We start from the raw sequence: 21,254 nt of genomic DNA, 5'->3' as shown, positions 1-21,254 counted from the left end.
CCTATACTCATTTAGAACCACTAGAACTATTGACATGAACAAGTGCTTCAATATTGGGATTAACTGTATCATAAGATACAACGGTTGCTTAGATACACTAAAGAGGGAAGACTCCAGTAATCATAGAGTGAAAGTGTTCCACATGCAGTATCACTTAGCAACCTGCCATCACTGGCTCAGTATTCATCCAGGCTCCTGCACATTCTTTTTTATAGTGTGTATCAGGCATATCTGACAGGAGTACTGTAGTAAAGTACTACTCGATGTGAGTATTGTAAGGGTGTCAGAATAAGGCCCTAATTCTGGATCGGTAGCTAGGAGCTGGACCAAAGAAGAGCAAACAATATAAATGTTGTAGTTATGTTTCCTAACAGTTTTAAAGATATCTCAGCCACTTGATTTTTTTTTAAAAAGAGGAAATATACATATGAATGCATGCATCAATAAAAAATTATAAGGAATCTTTGCACATGGACTCATTGTACATTTGATTGCCCAGAACTGACTTAATCAACCCTAACATAACTGGCTTTTGACTATCAAGTAAATAATGTTCATTTACAAACAATGGAAATATTTGATTAACCATAATCACTTTGAAGGTATTGTTATAGTACAGCAATCCTTAAGAACTGACCAGATCAGTGGCTTAGCTTCACAATGCGCAGATCATTACAGGGGTGTTCTCTTGCTCTTAAGCATAGCAAATGTAATGAGTAGGCAGTGGGTTCTGCCTTTGGAGAATAAACACCCTAGAGAACTGGCAAGTGTAGGAGTTGCATGAATGGACACTAGGCAGTATCCTATCTAGTTCATGATGGATGGAATTAAGGTCTGTGCCACTGAGGTTATATCTACACTGCAACTAAAAACCTGTGACTGCCTTATGTCAGCTAACTTGGGCTCATGAGGCTGAGGCTAAGGGGTTGTTTAATTGTGGTGTAGTTATTTGGGCTCAGGCTGCAGCCCAGGCTCTAGGACCCTGTGAGGTGGGAGGGTCCAAGAGCTCAGGCTGCAGCCTGAGACCGAATGTCTACACTGCAATTAAACAGCCCCTTATCCTGAGTCCTGAAAGCCTGAGTCAGCTGGCATGGGGCAGCTTCAGGTGTCTAATTGCAGTGCAGACATACCCTAAGAACCTTGAACTTGAGTCAGTAAAGCCAGAGGGGGGAAAAAGGTGGAGGGCTTCTCAACTCCTTGAGAAGCACACAACACAAAACAAAAAAACCACCTCTCTTATGTAAGGATGGAGATGATACTCTAAATGTTCTGTAAAATCTTCCAACCCTTGTGTTGCTGCCCTTTGTTTTGTTTTTAAAGAGTTTATTTACTACATTTTTCTCTTATGCATGTTACTAAAGGGCTGGGGACAGCATGAAAACTACTATAGATTTATGAGGGGCTTTAATGAAAGGACGTCTTGATGCAGAACCTCAAAATCTACTCCTGTCCTCTCAAACTCAAGAAGCTAGAATCAAATCATCTGACTCTTTGTATTTTCATCCCAGGTAGAGTCCAAATCTAGAAGTGGCAAGTTGGGCCAAACTCCTGGCTGGTGTAACACAACTGAAGATAAAGGAGCTATGCCAACAGAAAAATTGAAGCTGTTTGAAAATGTTATCCAAAATGGCAAAATTTGCTTGAGAAAAGCTGATTTCATCAGATTCCAGCCATTTGGGACCAAATTTCCCTGATGCAATGACCTTTTTTCTGGGTAGTGACCTTTACATTGCTAGCCATACCAAAGACGGCAAGATTATGGAGGAAAATGTAATTACCGAACCATTCCCTTCCATACAAGCCACTCTGTGCATTCAAGATGTAATGCTCCCCAGAGCTCTGGGATATGCCTACATTGCAATAAGAAGCCCGTGGCTGGCCTGTCCCAGCTGACTTGGTCTTGCAGGGCTCAGGCTAAGGGGCTGTTTAATTGCAGTGAAGGGATTCAAGCTTGGGCTGCAGCTCAATCTCTGGGACCCTCCCGCCCTACATAAGAATGGCCCTACTGGGTCAAGCCAAAGCTTTATTTAGCCCACTATCCTATCTTCCGACAATGGCCAATGCCAGGTGCCTCAGAGGGAACAAACAGGTAATCATCAAGTGATCCATCCCTTGTCCATTCCCAACTTCTGGCGAACAGAGGCTAGGGATACCCTTCCCTATAGAGTCCTAGGTCCCGGGTGCCAAACAGAGCCCAAACATCTATACTGCAATTAAACATCCCCATAGCCTGAGCCCCACAGGGCTGATTCAGCTGGCATGGGCTAGCCATGGGTTTTTAACTGCAGTGTAGACATACCCTGAGAGGCAACATGCCTACCTGAGTCATAGTGCTTAGGAGAGCACCTGCTGGGGAACGCCAGAGTTCCACTGCCCTCAAACTCAGCGCCATGACTTCAAGGTACTATTGTGACCTAATATTTCATTATCTGAGTAACCAGCTGCTATATTTCCTTTCTGTTGTTAAACAAACCAACAAACAAACAAACCCTGACAGCTCAGAAATTTGGTATTAGGGTACAAAACCTTTCACCTCAGGGTCACAAGCTGAAATCTGGTGCAGGTCAGGAACGACAGAAATTTATTACTGTTGTCTAGCTGTTAGGTAGCCTGTGTTCTCAGTGTAGTTTTTACTGGACAAGATGTTCATTCTGAACTGGCACCATTATTGGTGCAAAGTGAAGGACAGGAGCTTAGAGTATAAACCATGCATAGTACAGTATGGAAAGAAAACAAAGGAGTTAATGGGAAGTGGTAGGATTGGAAGAGTCAGGCAAACAGTTGAAAACAAGCAATGTACTCAAGGCTAGCTTATGATGCAACTATCTGCTCTGAGTAAAGGGTGGCGCATAGTAAACTCATGCCTCTTTTCCTTTCTGCAAGCAGACTGCAGTTATTTATTAATTTTTTGATTATTCAAAATTGTTCAAATGTGGAATGTAAATACATTTCAGCCTATGGACTGCTCACAAACTGCTCAATCCTGGTATGCCTGAAAATATTCTGTATTCAAAATTCAGTATTTGGCCATGTCTACATCTAAAATTTTGCAGCGCTGGTTGCTACAGCTGTATTAGTACAGCTGTATAGGGCCAGCGCTGCAGAGTGGCCACACTTACAGCAACCAGCGCTGCAAGTGGTGTTAGATGTGGCCACACTGCAGCGCTGTTGGGTGGCTTCAAGGGGGGTTCCGGGAACGCGAGAGCAAACCGGGAAAGGAGACCAGCTTCGCCGCGGTTTGCTCTCGCGTTCCCGGAGCCACCCAGCAAACCGCAGGGAAGGAGACCTGCTTGCTCGGGGTTCCGGGAACGAGAGAGCAAACCGGGAAAGGAGACCAGCTTGATTACCAGAGGCTTCCTCCTTCCACGGAGGTCAAGAAAAGCGCTGGTAAGTGTCTACATTGGATTACCAGCGCTGGATCACCAGCGCTGGATCCTCTACACCCGAGACAAAACGGGAGTACGGCCAGCGCTGCAAACAGGGAGTTGCAGCGCTGGTGTTGCCCTGCAGATGTGTACACCTTCAAAGTTGCAGCGCTGTAACTCCCTCACCAGCGCTGCAACTTTCTGATGTAGACAAGCCCTTTGATTAGTTGCTTAAGCCATGTCATCCTGTTTCTGTTTCCTGGCTCGATGACCTAATCTTCAAAAGCTACTTCCACTGCCACATGAAATGAATTTTGTTTCAAAGGAATCTTAGCTAAAGGCAGCAAATGTGCTTTCTGTGATTTTGTATAAATAAAACTTGGCTTGTGCAAGATAAAAAAACCTCCCCTAATGAAAGGAATTTGGGATATGCAGATTGAATGTGCCCATGTAAGAACAGGAAAGCTTTGCTGAATGCTGGCCTGCAGTTGATCACCAAGGTTTCCAGACATCCACTGAAACAGCTCCAGGCACAGACCTTTTCACCTGACATTAGGATTCTGCACTCTCTCTTCACCCTTGGTAAACTGCCTTGAGAGAGAAAACAGATGTGACTCCACCTAGATGAAAATATGCATTAACTCCACCAGAAGCTGCCTACTCCTGGTGCCCCGCTCCCTGTTAACGAGGGTCACTGCTGTCTGTTTTGTCATAGTATCAGAGAGGTAGCCGTGTTAGTCTGGATCTGTAAAAAGCGACGAAGAGTCATGTGGCACCTTATAGACTAACAGAAGAGTATTGGAGCATGAGATTTTGCGGGTGAATACCCACTTTGTCAGACAGTGGCACAGGACTTTTTGTTGCTGTTTTGTCATAGTGGTTTGGAAACCACTTTTACAGCCTGAGTATCTCCAACAGCCTGATACTACACTTCCACATCTCTGATGATCACTGGCCCAACGAGGAGTTGTCCAAAATGGGTCTTTCATCCCAAGAGGCTGGCATAGGTGGTGACAAGAATTAGGGAACCCAGGGGAGTAAATCAAAATGACAAAATATGCACTGCTGTAAGATGAGGCTGAGGGTTCAACAGTCTGAAGCAATGCTTCCTTGCAGCTTTATCTTCCTCTCCTCTTGTCACACTTCCTTTTGTTCCTTTTTTATGTTTGTTTTGCTTTTCACAACCTCTCTGTTCAGTACAATGTTCATAAAGGAACTAAATTTACTAAGTCAAATTAAAATGCTATATAGGTTCCTAATAGGAAAAAATAAGATTTATAATGAAGATTGACCTGACACTGCACACACAGTAAAAGAAAACCTGTAGACACAAGTTTATTTATAATAATTCTTTCCCCGATTTTAGAAAAAGAAGATAAAAAATTCTTGCTAGAGTCTTCTCTAATTTGTTGTCAATCAGTTGAGTCTACAATTATGGGAATTCAGATTCCTGGTTACCATGTCTCCATAGTTCTTTGAAAAGTATGCCAAAAATCCACAAACATTTTGCATGCAGTCATCTTCTTTCTTCTGATCTGGATACTCTTGCAGAGACAGTGCGCTCTGTAGTAAAGAGCACAGGACTGGGAGACAGGGAGATCCCGCATTTTAAAACTTGCACACTGATTCGCTATGTGGCCTTGAGCAAGTAATTTCACCTGTCTCTGTCTGTTTCCCTAGCTGTGGATAACTACTTAACCACCTAGCTCATGGCATTATTATATATAGTCAATGTCTATGTAGTGCCTTCAAGACACAGAGCACTAAAAAAATGCTAAGTTTCATCAACATCATTCTTTTACTGAGAGCCTTCTCCTCTGCAGCCTTGAATGATCTTCCTGCATCTTTCCACTTCATTGACTCGCTCATTTAAAATCTCATCTGAAAACCTGTCTATTCTTCCTTGCCCATACTCACTCTCTTTTCTATTATTTAGCTGTGTAATTCTATTATTTACAATCAGTCACCAAAGCATTTTGTATGAAAGGCACTATTCAAATTAAAAAATTGTACTGAATTGCAGTGTATTATCCCCTGCCTGTGGATCCTTTAAGGAACTTGAATAGGCTTTGTAAATATGCACTTATTCATTCTAAAATTACATATTTGTCAAAGCATAATAGGAGAAGTCCTATATCTCAGGGATATGAATTAACACCAGACTGTTACCCTTTTTGACTCAACCGGTTACCCAATATTTGAGGTCTTGGGGATTGTTTCCTTTAGAACAGTGATTCTCAAATTTTTGTACTAGTGACCCCTTTCACATAGGAAGCCTCTGAGTGTGACCCCTCCCCCCATAAATTAAAAACACATTTTTATATATTTAACACTATTATAAATGCTGGAGGAAAAGTGTGGTTTGAGGGTGGAGGCTGACAGCTCGCGACCCCTCATGTAATAACTTTGCAACCCTCTGATGAGTTGTGACCCGCAGTTTGAGAACCCCTGGTTTAGAACGAGAAATTGATGATGGAGTCAGGTATTTCTTCATTGCAATCTTATTTATTTACAAAGTGTGAACAAAGTCTTATTTTCCTAAACACCCCAGGAATTAATAACAGGAGGTTTTTCACTCACAGTCCAAACCTCTTTCAAGCCAGCACCACTGAAAAAGATCTCTCTCAGGGCCACACTCCAAGTGCTTTTCTAACTGTCTCCTTGCCTTTCTGCTTCTTTCTACCTGCTTCCTGGTTGTTTCTGGCTCTAACATACATGCTGCTAAAATCAAATAACTCACCAGCTACCTTCTGTTTGCATACCATCTAGTCTTTGGGAGGTGACATTTTAGTCTCTAGGGCAGCGTTTTCCAATGTTTCAGCTAACATTAAACAAAGGGGGCATTTAATTGTTCCCTCATTTAGCCTGAATAGAAGGCAGCCAGCATGGCCAACAGCTTCAAAGACAAGCCTGAGGAAATGGCCAGTCTTCATAAAAGAAATACAGTCCAGGCTCACTAGATATAAAATTCACATTATTTATTTATTTCATGGGAAAGTGTGTGTGTAGGGGGGGATCTGCTTTAAATAGTACAGTACCAGTGCTCTTAAAATGATATTGGGCCAGATCCTCAAGGAACTGCAATTTACATCCGCTGAAGATCTGGCCCACTATTATGTATTAAGTGCACAAAATAGCTTACAGTCTGCTCTAACAGGTAGACAGAAGACACAGGACACACTGAGTGACTCAAAGGAAGGAAAACAGATGTTAAAAATACTTATTAGTAACTATAGACTCATTGTGAACAACACCAGAAGCAGGGCCGGCTCCAGGCACCAGCATTCCAAGCTGGTACTTGGGGCGGCAATCTGGAAGGGGCGGCAGTCCGTGTATTTTCAGCGCCCCAAGCAGTGCGCTGAATTGCCCCATGGACAGCAGGGGCAGTCCGTGTGCCCTTAGGGCGGCAGGCGCATTTCCGTGGCGGCAGCAATTCAGCGGCAGCTTCTATGTTTAGCTGTCCCAGGCGGCTTCAGCTAAACATAGAAGCTGTCGCCGAATTGCCGCTGCTGCGGAAACACGCCTGTTGCCCTAAGGGCACACAGACTGCCCCTGCTGTCCAGCGGCAATTCGGTGCGCTGCTTGGGGAGGCGAGAACTGTAGAGCCGGCTCTGACCAGAAGAGTGAATCTTTAGAAGGGATTTGAATAAGGAGAGGATGGTGACATGGAAAACAGATGTAGGAAAGGGATGGCGTGGAAAGAGACAGAGAAATGGGAGTGTGAGTGGTGGGCAGCCTGGTGAATTGGGTTGCTTCTATGTGGATCTTTATCCTCCTCTATCTTTGAATTACATTGATTCTATTTAGAACGTATAGGACAGTTCTAATGGAACAGTCAGACCAGGAAGGGACAAAAGTACTTCCATCCTCAGTTGGGTTTCGGCTGGTCTTGTTTACAGAGGCCACAAAGATACAGAGTTCAGCCAAACCTGTGCTTTTCAAGCTGGTTGAAGAATGCTGAGAAGCAAGGAATGTTTGGTCTGTTACTGATGGAGAACATCCAGTGTGAGATCAGCCAAAATGCTTCTGTAAATAATTCCTAGTTTTGAACAGAAGGCATTCCCTTTGGAAAGCCCTTGACTCTGGAACTCACACTTCTCTTTAATGCATGCCAGAGTTTGAATGATTTGAGCTTCAGGACACATGTAAAGCCCATCTGTTTGCTCAGCCTTTTGCCTGAACTAGGCTGAGATGTGAGGAGTATGCTATTTAAAGGAAACGACAAGCAATTAACTGGGATGCTGTTTTTTAATTTCACTTTTTATTGTGGTCTGGAATTGTTTGGATTGGTCTTTTGATGCTGCCAAGTGTGGACTGCATGCTAGTTATATTTTTACTGGTGCTAGTACAATCAGTGGCTTGGGAAATGGGCAATTATTTTTTTATAAATACAAACAGATACATTGTACACAGAACAGCTGAAACCTAAAATGAGCCTTTTTATTAAATCAAACACTAAGACTGTGAAGAAATTGTCAGCTTTATAATCCTGTAGGTGAGAGAAAGTCAATTTATTTCATGAGGGTATTTTTATCTAAAGCAGGGGAGGATTAAACAGTTAGTTCAAAATTGAGGAACACTTTACATATGTATGTATGTGTACCCACAGACAGAGCCATGTGTTAGGTGTATAAATGCTAGAGCATTGTGATCTGGCTCTGAATCACAACTCCCCTAAAAATGAAGTCCCTTATTCTGTTACTAAGATTGCAACTGATGCAAATATTGGTGAAGTAACTGCCAAATTATAGTCTTCCCCACCACAGCAGCCAGATTTTACCAGGACCATACATCCAAATAAATGCCTCTTGGCTACCCATTCATCTAGCAGCTGGAAAGATGACACTTGACATTTGGAAACTTTCCTGTGAAGATTGCTGCAAGGCTTTCCCATTAGCTTCCTGGTGAGACTGTAAGGTCGAATAAGCTGCCTCAAACCCTGCAAAGGGTAACCGAAGCACGCTAATATCAAGTCTGATTGATTTAAAATTCAAAATTCTCAGGCCACAACTTTTCAGACTCCCTTTAAAATGCTCAGTATATTCCAATATACTGAATGTTTTAGAGGAAGAAAAAATGTCCTTTGAAGGGAATGCAATTATAAGAGATGCTTTCAGTGATGCATGTTTTCATGAGAAGTTGGAGGGGGAATAAGGGGAGAGAGAGAGAGAGAAGAAATACCCCCACTACGGTCACAGAGATGCCAAAACAAATATACTTACACATCAAAGCTTAGAATGTTTAACACTAAGTATTTGGATGGGGCCTAAAAATACTGATTACAAACACTGCTTCAGAATAAGTATAAAAATATGTAATGATAGTGAAAACAAGTTTTGAACCACACAGTATTTTTATGAAGCCACATCAGACTGAAACAATATGATGCTGCGCACTTCCAGTGTCTCATAAGGAGTGGGGGACAAAGGAATTGCACTGCTACTACCTCAGTTGTTCAAATCCATTTTTCTTGGGAAACATTTTCTTCTCTGTTTGTTCCGAAGAATTCTTCATACTACAAACATTTTTTTATCAGCTGCCTTTCCACACAAAGGCCAAGGACTCTGGTCTGCTATGATTCCTCTGCACCTGATCTAAGACTATAGCTTGCTCACTATGCGTATTTTTACATTAAACTAGGGGAGAGAAGAGCAGATCACAGCTCTCACTCTGTATCATCTCTACAGCACACAAAGGGGAAATGCTTAGTCACTTGGTTGCTTGAGTTTAAACCCGTTAAACCCCACTTCTTTGCACTGTTTTTCTCCATGAATTAGGTTTTATATTTGCCTTGCTCGTGTGGCCCCATTATCAGATTTGTCTGAGCTGGACTGGAATTCCTTATTTGTGTGTATGCGTGTGCGCATGTTTTGTCAAACATTGGTACACTTGCACTCTATAAATAATAGTATCTTCCTCAGGTAACAACAGGGACCATATTTAATTTATACTTTCTGTGCTGCTCAGAGGTTCTATTTAATATTAATATTGATGGGCTTCTCGCCCCCCATTATCTAAATCATATATCTGCATATACTGAATATTGTGGAAGAAGCCACAGCAGACCAGAGACCTTGGTAGAACTCTGAGTTGGAGAGAAGAATCTTGTTAAGATTTACACATTAAAAAAAAAATCTAGTTTCAATGTACCAAAGCCATTTTTGTTATTATACATCTATAGTTTTAATTATCTAATCCAGAGGCTCTCAAACTGGGAAGCAGGCCCCCCTGGGAGGCGCACAATGCATTCGGGGGAGGGATAAGATGCTTTAGGGAAAAAAATTACTAGGTACATTTTACCCACTGTCAAACAGATAAGTAAGAGTTAATAGAACAAAACTGCTTCATATCTCTTTTGCCTGGAAAGGGTTAACAAGAACAGTGAGCCTGGCTGTCACCTGACCCGAGGACCAAACAGAGGACAGGATACTTTCAAATCTCGAGGGAGGGAAGTTTTTGTGCTGTGCTGTTAGTTTTGGTTGTTGTTCACTCTGGGGGCTCAGAGGGATCAGACGTGCAACCAGGTTTCTCTCCAATCTCTCCAATACAGGCTCTTATAAGTTCAGACTAGTCAGTACTAGGTAGATAAAGCGAGTTAGGCTTATGGTTGTTTTCTTTATTTGCAAATGTGTATTTGGTTGGAAGAAGTTCAAATGTGCATTTGGCTGAAAGGAGTTCAAATTGGTATTTTGCTGAAAAGATTTTAATTTGTACCTGTATACTTAGGCTGGGAGAGTATTCCCAGTGTCTATAGCTGAAAGACACTGTACCTATTACATTTTAAATTTACAAAGATAATTTTTACTGTTTTTTCTTTCTTTAATTAAAAGCTTTTCTTTTTTAAGAACCTAATTGTTTTTCTATTCTGGTGAGACCTCAGGGGACTGGGTCTGGATTCACCAGGGAATTGGTGGGGAGAAAGGAGGGAAGGGGGAGAGAGAGGCTAAATTCTCTCTGTGTTAGGATTACTGTCTCTCTCAGGGAGAGTCTGGGAGGGGGAGAGAGAAGGAGGGGGGAAGGTAAATTTTCCTCTCTGTTTTAAGATTCAAGGAGTTTGAATCACAGTGATCTTGCAGGGTAACCCAGGGAGGGGAAGCCTGGGAGAGGCAACGGTGAGGGAAAGGGTTTACTTTCCTTGTGTTAAGATCCAGAGGGTCTGGGTCTTGGGGGTCCCCGGGCAAGGTTTTGGGGGGACCAGAGTGTACCAGGCACTGAAATTCCTGGTTGGTGGAAGCGCTACAGGTTCTAAGCTGGTATTTGAGCTTAGAGGAATTCATGCTGGTACCCCATCTCTTGGACGCTAAGGTTCAGAGTGGGGAATCGTACCATGACACCCACAGCAATGAATTATTATCAAAGCTGACTCCTTCAGACATGTCAGGTCCTCAGATGGTGCTGTGCATTTTGACAGATTTCTGTTAAGCTTGCATAGCATTATACAAAGTCCTTGCCATCTGCACATTAATCCATTTGCTATGACATGGTGTGCACATTTAATTGTAAAAATTGACCATGATCGCCATTTTGCATTTGCTCTTCTTACAATGGATCACTGGCTCTATTTGAATCAATGCTTTACTGTTTTTAATATTTAGGGAGCGTTGAATGTTGATTCTTTTTTTTGTCGGTATATTTACTTGTGTGGAGGAAGGGGAAGGTGTAAACTATTAGAGCCACTAAGAAGGGGGGCATGATCCAATAAGTTTGAGAATCACTGATCTAAAAGATTTCTAATGCACCATTGCTCAGAGTATCTAGATGCCCGTTACTCAAAACCCACATATTTAATTCTAGAAATCCATGGCAATTATTTCAATAACTAGAAAAAAACCAAGCCAATAAATGTGTGTGTGAAAACAGGTATCAAGTTGCAGCTGGAAAGGAAAACTACTTTTAAAAACCCACCTGTATGTATCTGTGCATATACCAGGAAGCTTGTTTTCCATCGTTCACTGATTCGACTGTAGTGTTAGCTAAACCTCCAATGTCACCACCGGCAAAAACCCATGGTTCACTGGTTTGCATGGTCTCTGGATCCACTTCAGGAAGACCCCATCTATTAAACTGGATAGGATTCATGGCTTCTTTTACTGTATTTAAGTGAAAGATAAAAAGATACTAAGTAGATGATCTGGAGATAGTTTAACAGATTTACTAAGCAATTGTTGCTACAATCCACTTTATATAGACAATGATAAAAGTAAGAAATAAACCATTGTTACAGTCTGTATCACTGTATTTCTACCTTGACTTCCAGTAGAGTTAATCCAGAAGTGTATTTTCTATGGAGATTCACATGCAAAGGTCCAGTGTCTAGCACATGGAATGAATATGCAACAAGTGTCACAATAGAAACCATTTCTCATGTGTCTGTTAAGCTAGGTGTAGTAAGATGAGGCCCTGAAACATAAACCCTTATCAGAGGCCCGGTATGTGGCCTAAGACCTGAACTAAAGTAATGGTCAAGATTTTGCTAATATAAAACAAAGTTAAGCTGTGAGCCAGAGGCAGGCCCTGCTCACAAAAGCTGGCAAGGAAAGGGCTGATGCTTCAAAAAAAGACATACCTAAAAAGGTACTGGACACCGGATATCAGAACATTCACATACTTGTATACTCCACACACATAACAAGGAACAAGCTGACTCAACCCAATGACAGGGTCAAAAGGGTAACATGATGGATAGAGTTGTTTTGTCCAAACCAACATATACAAGGTGAGAGGCGGCACCTTACTACGTAGAGGGGTTGTACTTTGCTACGTGGAGGGGTTGCACCTCAAGTTACACATCACTCCTGATGTATTGTTTGTACTTCTGTATAAGAATGCACCCCTGAGTGGATGTCTTTTTTCAGCCTAGGGGGCTTTGGAGAGTCCCACCACTGACTGAGCTGAGTCCATTACCGAGGGCACATATTTGTAGTATGTCCCATAGGGTAGAGTCTAGAGTTTAACTATTACAGTGCTTGATTTGACAATAAACCTGGCCTGGGTGCCTTCGTACCTTACTAGAGTCTGTGGTCATTGGGGGTTCTCTTGGGGTCTGCTGTGCCAGCAATCTGCAGAGTGGGGGCAGCACACAGAGGGAACACATGCACGCAGCCGATTGATATCAACATTGAACAGAACAGAGCACCACACCAGGAGCGTCTGACAACACTAAGTATATGCAAGAGGTAACTGTACAGGAGTATCATGAAGTGAAGAAAGAGGTGGTAGTGTCGATTATGCCCAAACCAGAAGGAACAAAGCGACTCTGATATGCTATTGATCACTTCCTGAGCACAAATTACAAATCCTACACAGACTTTATATTGAGATTTACAAAAATACTCAGCACTGGCTTTCCTCATCTACCACTGACATCATTGGGAGTTTTACCATTAATGTCAAAGGGTGCAGAGTTAGGCTAATGTTCTGCACTTTTGAAAATCCTGCCCTAGTCACCATTGGTGAACAAGGGGGAGTCTCACCTTCTTTTACCCTAGAATCATCCATTCATCCCATTCTCATTTGTCTGCCCACTCATCCACATCATATCCAAAATACTCTTCTACTTCCCAGGACAACAAACATATACACTTGGTAGTTTTCAAAGTTGTTGCCCTCCCAGCCTCTGACTCATGTCTCCTTGATCCAGACACGCAATGAAATGACAGACATATGGATGAATTTTAAGTGGCAGGCTGCAACTTTTATTAAGCTTAAACACAGGGGAGGGGCACTACTCATCCATTATCCAGAGCTTCCTATACCAGGCATTTAATTGGTTCCAGGGTGGGGGCTACAGAGCTCTTACCATATAACCCATAACTTGGTGTAGACTCTCCTCAGCCTACCCTCCAGGACTCAGCTTGCTCTGACTCCTATCATCTTCTTCCACCCCCTCACACCCGGGAGAGACGGAAGGTGCAGAAGGGTGGGGACTTCAGCCCATGAGGGCCAAAAGGTCTGACTTAATCTTGGCCCACAAGCTCTCATGAGCCCAAAACCCATCACCAATATCTCAGTATTTTACTTCTATGCTTTTAACCACATGGGAAACTAACCTCAAGCTGCAAAACATTAACAACTTAACCAAGTACTTCAGTTAGGTACTAAGCGCATTGCTGCTTAACCCACCATGTCTTGAAGGTGCTTCAAGGAAGGTGAAAAAACGCCCTGCTTCTCTGCCAATTGGCCCATAGGAGAAAAAAAACATCATTCCTGACCCCCAAACAGGTGATCATGACATTTGTCAGGATGTGAGTAGTGTGGGGCTGTTAACTACAGAATGGGAAGCCCAAGTGCCTGATTCACCACTATCTTAGTCCAGTTTTATGCCATCACAATTTCAGTGGAGTTACATTGATGGATATCTGGAGTAAGGCAAGGGTGAATCAGACACCTCCCCCTCCCCCCAAGTATAAATTACATGGGGAAAATATATGCTGTTAAAACACAACTATTTTCTTCTCTTATCTCATGGAACATTGCAGAAAAGATATCGTCAATTCTCTTCTTTGTTACAAAATGGAATATAAACATATATATACACGCACACACGGCAGATGGACAGGTTGTACATAAAACAGGAGCTGAAATGCACAGAATACCACACTACTTTTTGTACTGCATGCAACAGTACAAATGGAACATGAATACAAATAACAAAGCCTAAGATCATCTCACCATCACCTATTAAAAGTCATCTTTCTCATTAAAAAACATTTTTAACTGTGTATTATTTTCCTACTTTAACTTTTGAATTAGATTCTTTGTAACTACAAAGATATTTTAATGTAGATTTATAATGAAGAAATATTTTCAGATAAATACTTGTAACAAATCTTGAAGCCATGTATCAAAATGAGTTATTTTTATATAGCTTTAACTATATTGTCACACCCAAGTTTCTGCAATAAAATGCAGTTTAAAACTGCAGTGTTCCTCAGGGACATATCACTAGCAGATGCAGATTGCCAAGGTCAATTAAACTGATGTAGCTGTGCTGTCATATATGTAAAAGAGAAACCTGCTAGCATATGACAAGAATATTTCTCAGTATTTATAGAAAAATGTCAAATATGTGTTTTTACTTGAGATGAGCCTAAGAGAGTGTATTTTGGGTTGGCAAAACCTCAGTCAGGTTTTATCTTTCCAAAGTCAAAACCAAAACCACCTGTAGTTTTACGTTTGGATTTAGAGATTTAGCAATATGTTGGATTCTACATTTTGCTTTGCTCATTTGCGATATTGCCAATTTACATAATCCCCTTCCTCACTTAAAAAAATTCTTAACCTCCACCTAGAACAATAATGGGGTAAAATAAAAAAGCATGTAACCTCACAGGCTGAACATTATGAATCTACCTAGTATAGAGGAGCAGTTGGACCACATACTGTATGCTGTTAACTGCCTGCATTGCCAAAACATGCATAGGTCCATGCAGTAAACCAAATCCAGACATTACCAAAGTACACGTAGAAGCATGTTGTTAGCCACCTTCTAACACTGCTAAGACATAGGCATATGGGAATCTGCCACCAGCACTAATATATGAGAGCAAGCTCTTAGTATTGCCCAAATATATGTTCAAGCACACAGCAGGCCTACAGCCCTTCTTGCATAATCCCTCCCAACTTCCTTTCCAGGCCCCATACCATGCCCTCCCCTTCCAGAATCAAACACTCCCTGGAGATGTGGAGGTAATTGGGAGCAGGTGGGATTTCTGATAGATGGGAAAACAGGTGGAAAGTATCTCTTTGTGTGAGAGCTGAGTACATTCAGAGGCAAAATACTATACTGGGAAAGAAAGATACAAGCACAATATACTCTGTCACATATTTCTTTTCATTCTTCACACAGCTATCACCCAGATCCAAAGTGCTTTTTGCAACAAGGTTAGATCCAAAATCACAGGCAGCAGTTTGCATTTGGTATCCCACACTGTAACACACTCTCAAAACTAAATGAAAATGGTACAGGTTTGGGCCTCTATCTAGGTATAAAACATTAAAATAGAATAACTGCTTCTGGTGCTGAAACTTGACACAGTATTTCACTTTGAAAAATAGCTGCTAAACATGCAAAATAATTGTTTTTCTCAGTATTCTTTGTAAACATCAATGTCCTAGCTTATCATTCAAAGTTTAAAGATTTACTGATTGCAAAAAATACATTTGTGGTTGAATTTGGCAAAAAAACCCAAAACAAAACTAAAGCCTGGACACTCCTAGTAGCTGAATACAAAAATATCTGAGAAAGTTTTATTTAAAAATATTTAAACAATCACAATATCACACCAAACATAACTTCAGACTGACGCATTTTCAACTCTGAAAAGGAAATATATCCTTACCTATAGTGGTGTTACTGGGAATACTTCAGTAATATTTATGCAGCAATACGTTAGCTTTAATTTAATATCTCAAAGTGACTGTAGTTCAGGAAAGCATTTGATCATTAGGCCTGTAACCAGAGCTGTTTTGGAGAACAGAAGGGTGTGTTGTGTACTAGGAGCTAAGGTATGGGATGTGGCCCTGGGACTGAAGATCCTAACGGGAGCAGGAAAGAATCCACTAATTGTCCTTCATGTGGGAACAAATACTGTTAGAGTCTCATTGGGACATATCAAGAAAGACTACATCAGGCTGGGGAATATACTTAAAGAAATAGAGGCTCAGGTGATCTTCAGTGGGATTCTACACGTCTCTAGAGGAGGAGAGTAAAGGCAAGACAAGATTATGATGATCAACAGATGGCTGAGGCAATGGTGCTATAAGGAGCCTTTGGGATGTTCAACCACTGGGAGGCATTCACAGACAAAAGACTGTTTTCATGGGATGGACTCCATCTAAGTAGGGAGGGTAATAGGCTTCTGGGATGGAGGCTGGCACAACTGCTTAAAATAATTTTAAACTTGGAATTTGGGGGAGCTGGCTGGGAGATGCTCATGCAATCTCCATGCCTGATTCCGATACTGATTAGGAGGAAAGTCATGTAGAAGAGAATACAGGAAGGCAAAAAGAACAACAAAGGGTAGGAGAATGGACAACAAGAGGATATATAGTGCCAAAACTAATTACAGTAACAGTCAAATAGAGAATACTGGCAGTAAAATTACTAATTGGAATTAAAGACATTGGTAAATGGTAATTGGGATAAAATACAACAAGAGACAATGGGTCATAGGAAAGATGAACTGTCAGCCTAGAGAGAAGTTACTAGTGGAGCTCCTCAGGGATCAGTCTTGAGTCCAGTCTTATTTAACATTTTCATTAATGATATTGGCACAAAAAGTGGGAGTGTGCTGATTAAATTTGTGGATGACACAAAGTTGGGAGGTATTGCCTATATGATGGAACACTGGAATATCATTGGAGAATATTTGGATGATCTTGAAAACTGGAATAGTAGAAATGGGATGAAGTTTACAGCAAGAATTTTTGCTATAAACTAGAGATTTATCAGTTGGAAACAACAGAGGAGGAGAAAGATCTGGGTGCATTGGTCAATCACAGTATGGCTATGAGCTGCCAACGTGATGCGGCCATGAAAAAGGCTAACACAGTCATAGGATGCATCAGGCAAAGTATTTTCCGTAGAGACAGAGAAGTATTATTACCATCATACAAGGTACTGGTGAGACCCTCATCTAGAATACTGTGTGCAGTTCTGGTCTCCTGTAACAGGGTCGGCACATGCCTCTCACAAGTGCCCCCCTTTGACTAATTGCGTCCTTGCAATCTCTCAGATTGGAATGGGGGTGCACCCACTTCTCACAAGCACCCCCTACACTTGTCATAGTTAGGGTTGGGAAGGAATTCCCCTCTGCCCCCGGTCAGATTGGGAGAGATCCTTGGGGGTTTCACTCTCCTCTGCTGTGTGAGGCACAGGTCAATTGCCAGTCTGAGCTAGAGTATATGGTGGATTTTCTGCAACTTGAAGTCTTAAATCAAGATTTGAGAACTTCAGTAATTCAGCAAAAGTTTATGGGCCTAGTACAGCAATGAGTGGGTCAGGTTTGGAGGCCTGCAATGCGCAGGAGGTCAGACTAGATGATCATGATGTTCTCTTCTGGCCTTACAGTACGTAAGGTATTGTCCGAAGCCAGACCATCTCAGCATATAAGGGCCTGTGTGCTTATTTTAAGTAATTCTATCCAGCTATCTAAATTCTGCTCCCTGGGTTCATCTGGATGTTATCAATGTTCTTTCCCTGTCCCAAATCTTTGCATATTTTGACGTGATATTGACAATTTGTGTTTTAATGGTTAAAAAGCTGTAACCTTTTGAATCCCAACATCTAAAGATCACCTGTCTCTCTTTTTACTGAAGAAAAATACCTGCTAACTCTTTCAAAATGGATGAGATTTGAAGTGGAATCCATTCAGAAACTGAGGACCAGCAGTCAAGTGGGAATCTGGCTATGAAATCTTGGATCCCACCTACAGTTAGTGGGTACACTTCAAATTTGTTTAGACAATAGGTGACCTGTTATTAGACAAGGAGTTTTATCTAATATAGAAGTGTAAAGACCACGGTTGCATCTTTATGTTTGGTTTCTGTGTAACTTGTATCTGTTGTCTCTCTCACACTTTTTTATCTTTGAATCTGTGGTTTTTCTATTAAATAAACCTTTTGTTCATTTTTATCCCAAGCAGGTCTCCACTGTGCACACTGTGTGGAGTGTGTGCACCAAAGTAACCATTCCAAAGTCTAGGGGAATGGTTTCACCTTTTGGAGGGTGATGAACCAGAGGGGAAAAGTCTAGTATATGAGAATTCAAGGACAACATTTTGGGGGAAACTTGGGACTGGAAAGCCTGGTGGTGTCATCCGGCAAGGAGTAATTAGGCTGGTGGAAGCCAGTAAATCTTTGTGCTTGTGGACAGACTACTGCCATGGCTCAGATTTGTGACATACAACACAATATTAAGGCATCCTAAGGTTACAGGGCAGGGGGTGACAGAACACCCTGATCTGTGTGATCCCAAAACATCACAAAGAACTTAAGTCTTCACAGACTGAGGTACCCTTCATGAGGACCCTCATTCCCCCACAGAGAGGGAGGGTGAGCAGATTCAGAGGCAGGCTGAATACTTGGAGGTAGGCTGAATGACCCAATCCAGGCTATTTGCCATAGAGGCCATTTAACACTGAACTGGACCCAAATTAAATGCTTCGTTTTTTGTTCGTGGTTTACCCTCTCCCATTTAAGTTTAAGAAGTTTGGCCTTTCACTTTAAAATCCATCCCTGTGTTTGTGTTTCATTCTTCTGCATATTCTGATCAAATATATTTATATAATTTAAAGGGATCCTTCTGGACGAAAGACAGCATACAACTGCATTATTCTATTGTCATCAAGTGACACTATCACAAACAGCACAAAGGGAAAGCATCTAATGTGTATTCCACATTTGCTGTCTTCACAGTGCAAATAAACATAAATGGAAAGGCAGCAGCAAACTATGTCACTTGAAGAAACAATATTAAAAAAGAATACTGAAAAAATATTTTAATTAACAAAACAAATCGAATGGAAAAGAGTCTTCAAATAAAGCTTTAAAAGTGAGACTGTGTGTGTTTGACTGCCATGACTAATTACGTTGCCATGTAATGTGTGTTCAATTTGAGCTTATTTAAATAGCAGAAATGCTCATTAGCTGCAGTATATCCTTGAAGCTTCAGTAAACAGTTTAATGGTTTTTATGTTTAACCATTTTGATAAGTTCCTGTAATTTTGGCTTTAGAAGCTCATTAATGTTATGTTTGATATCCATCTTACAGACTTCTTTACCGTGAAAGGGCATCAAATACTTCAGTACAATCTGAAAATACAGTAATCACATGTGGAAAAATATAGCTACCTTACATGTAAAAAGTCTGATTCACTGCCAATACAATCCACATTGTAGGCTGCAGAAGCAATAACTGCCAGAAGCAATGGTACAAGCACATTCCACCTACCATCCCTAGCCAACTGTGGGCTGCACTGACCTGCATCGGCTTCCCAAAGCAGGCAAGGCTGATGAGCATATATTCACACATGCTGGGAAATGTGCCTATTTGTTCTCTAAGCAGCCCCCACCAGCAAAGCTCCTGGCTGTAAAATTAATGGCAGCAATTCTGCTATTGTCCCTCCACCAGTGCAGATGTTCTGCAGGTGAAAGGGTGCACAACTTGCCATTACACAAACTATATCAATAGCCAAACTCTTACTGATTTAAAGGGACTAGGATTTGAACCCTTTGTAAATTGTGATTTTACTCTGCCCACAGTGTACTTTTCCGTAGATAGAGGACATTACTCTCCATGACTGCAACTCTGACATCTTTCCTGAGAGCTGAATTATTTTAAAAAAAATACACTCCAAAAACAGGCAACTTTTCTGCCTCTGAAATATAAAACATCAGTTAGGAAGCAGGACAAAGGCCTCAGAATACCAATCATTTAGAAATTGTAAAACTATAAATATGGGGATCTGACAAACCAATATGTGAAATGCATTTTGCAAATGTTCTATCTAATATTGCAGTTCTATCACATGCTGTTCTGTTTGTCACCCTCATTGCTTAATGCACCCTTTTAAAATGGCATGGAATTGAAGATAAACCATTTCTTTTCCCTTTTAAAAATGTGTATGCTACATCCCCACCCATACAAGTTACCACTTTATACAAACAAAAAAACAAAAACAAAATCAGGTGCAGATCCTAGATCCTGCCAATAAAGTTTATGGAATTTATGTTTGTTTAGGAAAAAAATGAAAAACAAAATTGGATATTTTTGCATTTCTAAAACAAAAAAAAAAAGAGGGAAATATTTTCCACAAGTTGTCCTATATTCTATATAAATGAAGAACATAATATGTTCAACCTTAGGAACTGATGTCAAACTTAAGATTTATAACACAGTCCTAGATTAAGAACATATGTGATCCCAACTACTAGTGAAAGCTGGCATATACAGCTGGACACAGTAGAACGGTCCCACCCCTAGTCCGACAGCCTCTGTGCTGTTGAGGAGGATAAAAGTCCCAGGGAAGGAGAGCATCAAACTGGAGCAGAGGGAAACAATCCCATTGTTGGGACCCTCCTTCCAGATGACGTTGTGGTATCCTCTCATACTGAGGATACTTCTCTGGGGGAAGGAACTCCAGCTATTAGGAAGAGACAGGCATTAGGGTATTAGTTATGGGCGATTCGATCATTAGAAACATAGAAAGCTGGGTTTGCGATGATTGGGAGAACTGCATGGTGACTTGTCTGCCTGGTGAGAAGGTTGGGGATCCATCGAGACATCTAGATAGACTTGCGTGTATTGCTGGAGAGGAGCCGGTGGTCATGGTAGGCCAGGGAAGGATACGAGAGAGGTCCTGGAAGCCAAATTTAGGCTGTTAGATAAGATATTGAAGTCCAGAACCTCCATGGTAGCATTCTCTGAGATACTCTCAGTTCCACATGCAGGACCAGTTAGATAGGCAGAACCGCAGAGTCTCAATGCCTGGATGAGACGATGTTGTAAGGAGGAGGGGTTTAGATGTATAAGGAACTAGGGAAACTTTTGGGAAAGGGGGAGCCTATACAGGAAAGATGGGCTCCACCCAAACCAAAATGGAACCAGATTGCTGGCACTTAACATTAAAAAGGTCATAGAACAGTTTTTAAACTAAGGCCTGGGGGAAAGCCAACAGGTGCAGAGGAGCACATGGTTCGGACATGCCTTAGAGGATGTACCTATTAATGGAGAATCTCTATGTCCTAGTGAGGACGAGAGGATGGGAAATGATAAAATACAGGCAGGGTCTGATCAAGACAGTCAAATAAAAAAGAGTCCCATTCAATTAAAATGTGTAATGGCAGACAGCTAAAAGGAGACATGTTTTTAAAATGTTTATATACCAA

At 41.4% G+C, this 21,254-nt stretch overlaps 1 protein-coding gene across 2 annotated transcripts in view; it reads right to left on the bottom strand.

Annotated features, from left to right (window-relative positions):
• Positions 1-21,254, bottom strand: part of DPYD (dihydropyrimidine dehydrogenase) — a 627,421-nt gene that overhangs the window by 244,410 nt on the left and 361,757 nt on the right. For both annotated transcript variants that reach the window (XM_030572745.1, XM_030572746.1), the window contains one exon: positions 11,271-11,455. In XM_030572745.1, the coding sequence (XP_030428605.1) occupies positions 11,271-11,455 (185 nt within the window). The remainder of the gene's footprint in view (positions 1-11,270; positions 11,456-21,254) is intronic.

Source organism: Gopherus evgoodei, chromosome 8 (genome assembly GCF_007399415.2).
Source record: "Gopherus evgoodei ecotype Sinaloan lineage chromosome 8, rGopEvg1_v1.p, whole genome shotgun sequence".
Classification (NCBI taxonomy): Eukaryota; Metazoa; Chordata; order Testudines; family Testudinidae; genus Gopherus; species Gopherus evgoodei.
This window is presented reverse-complemented; position numbering and strand designations above follow the sequence as displayed.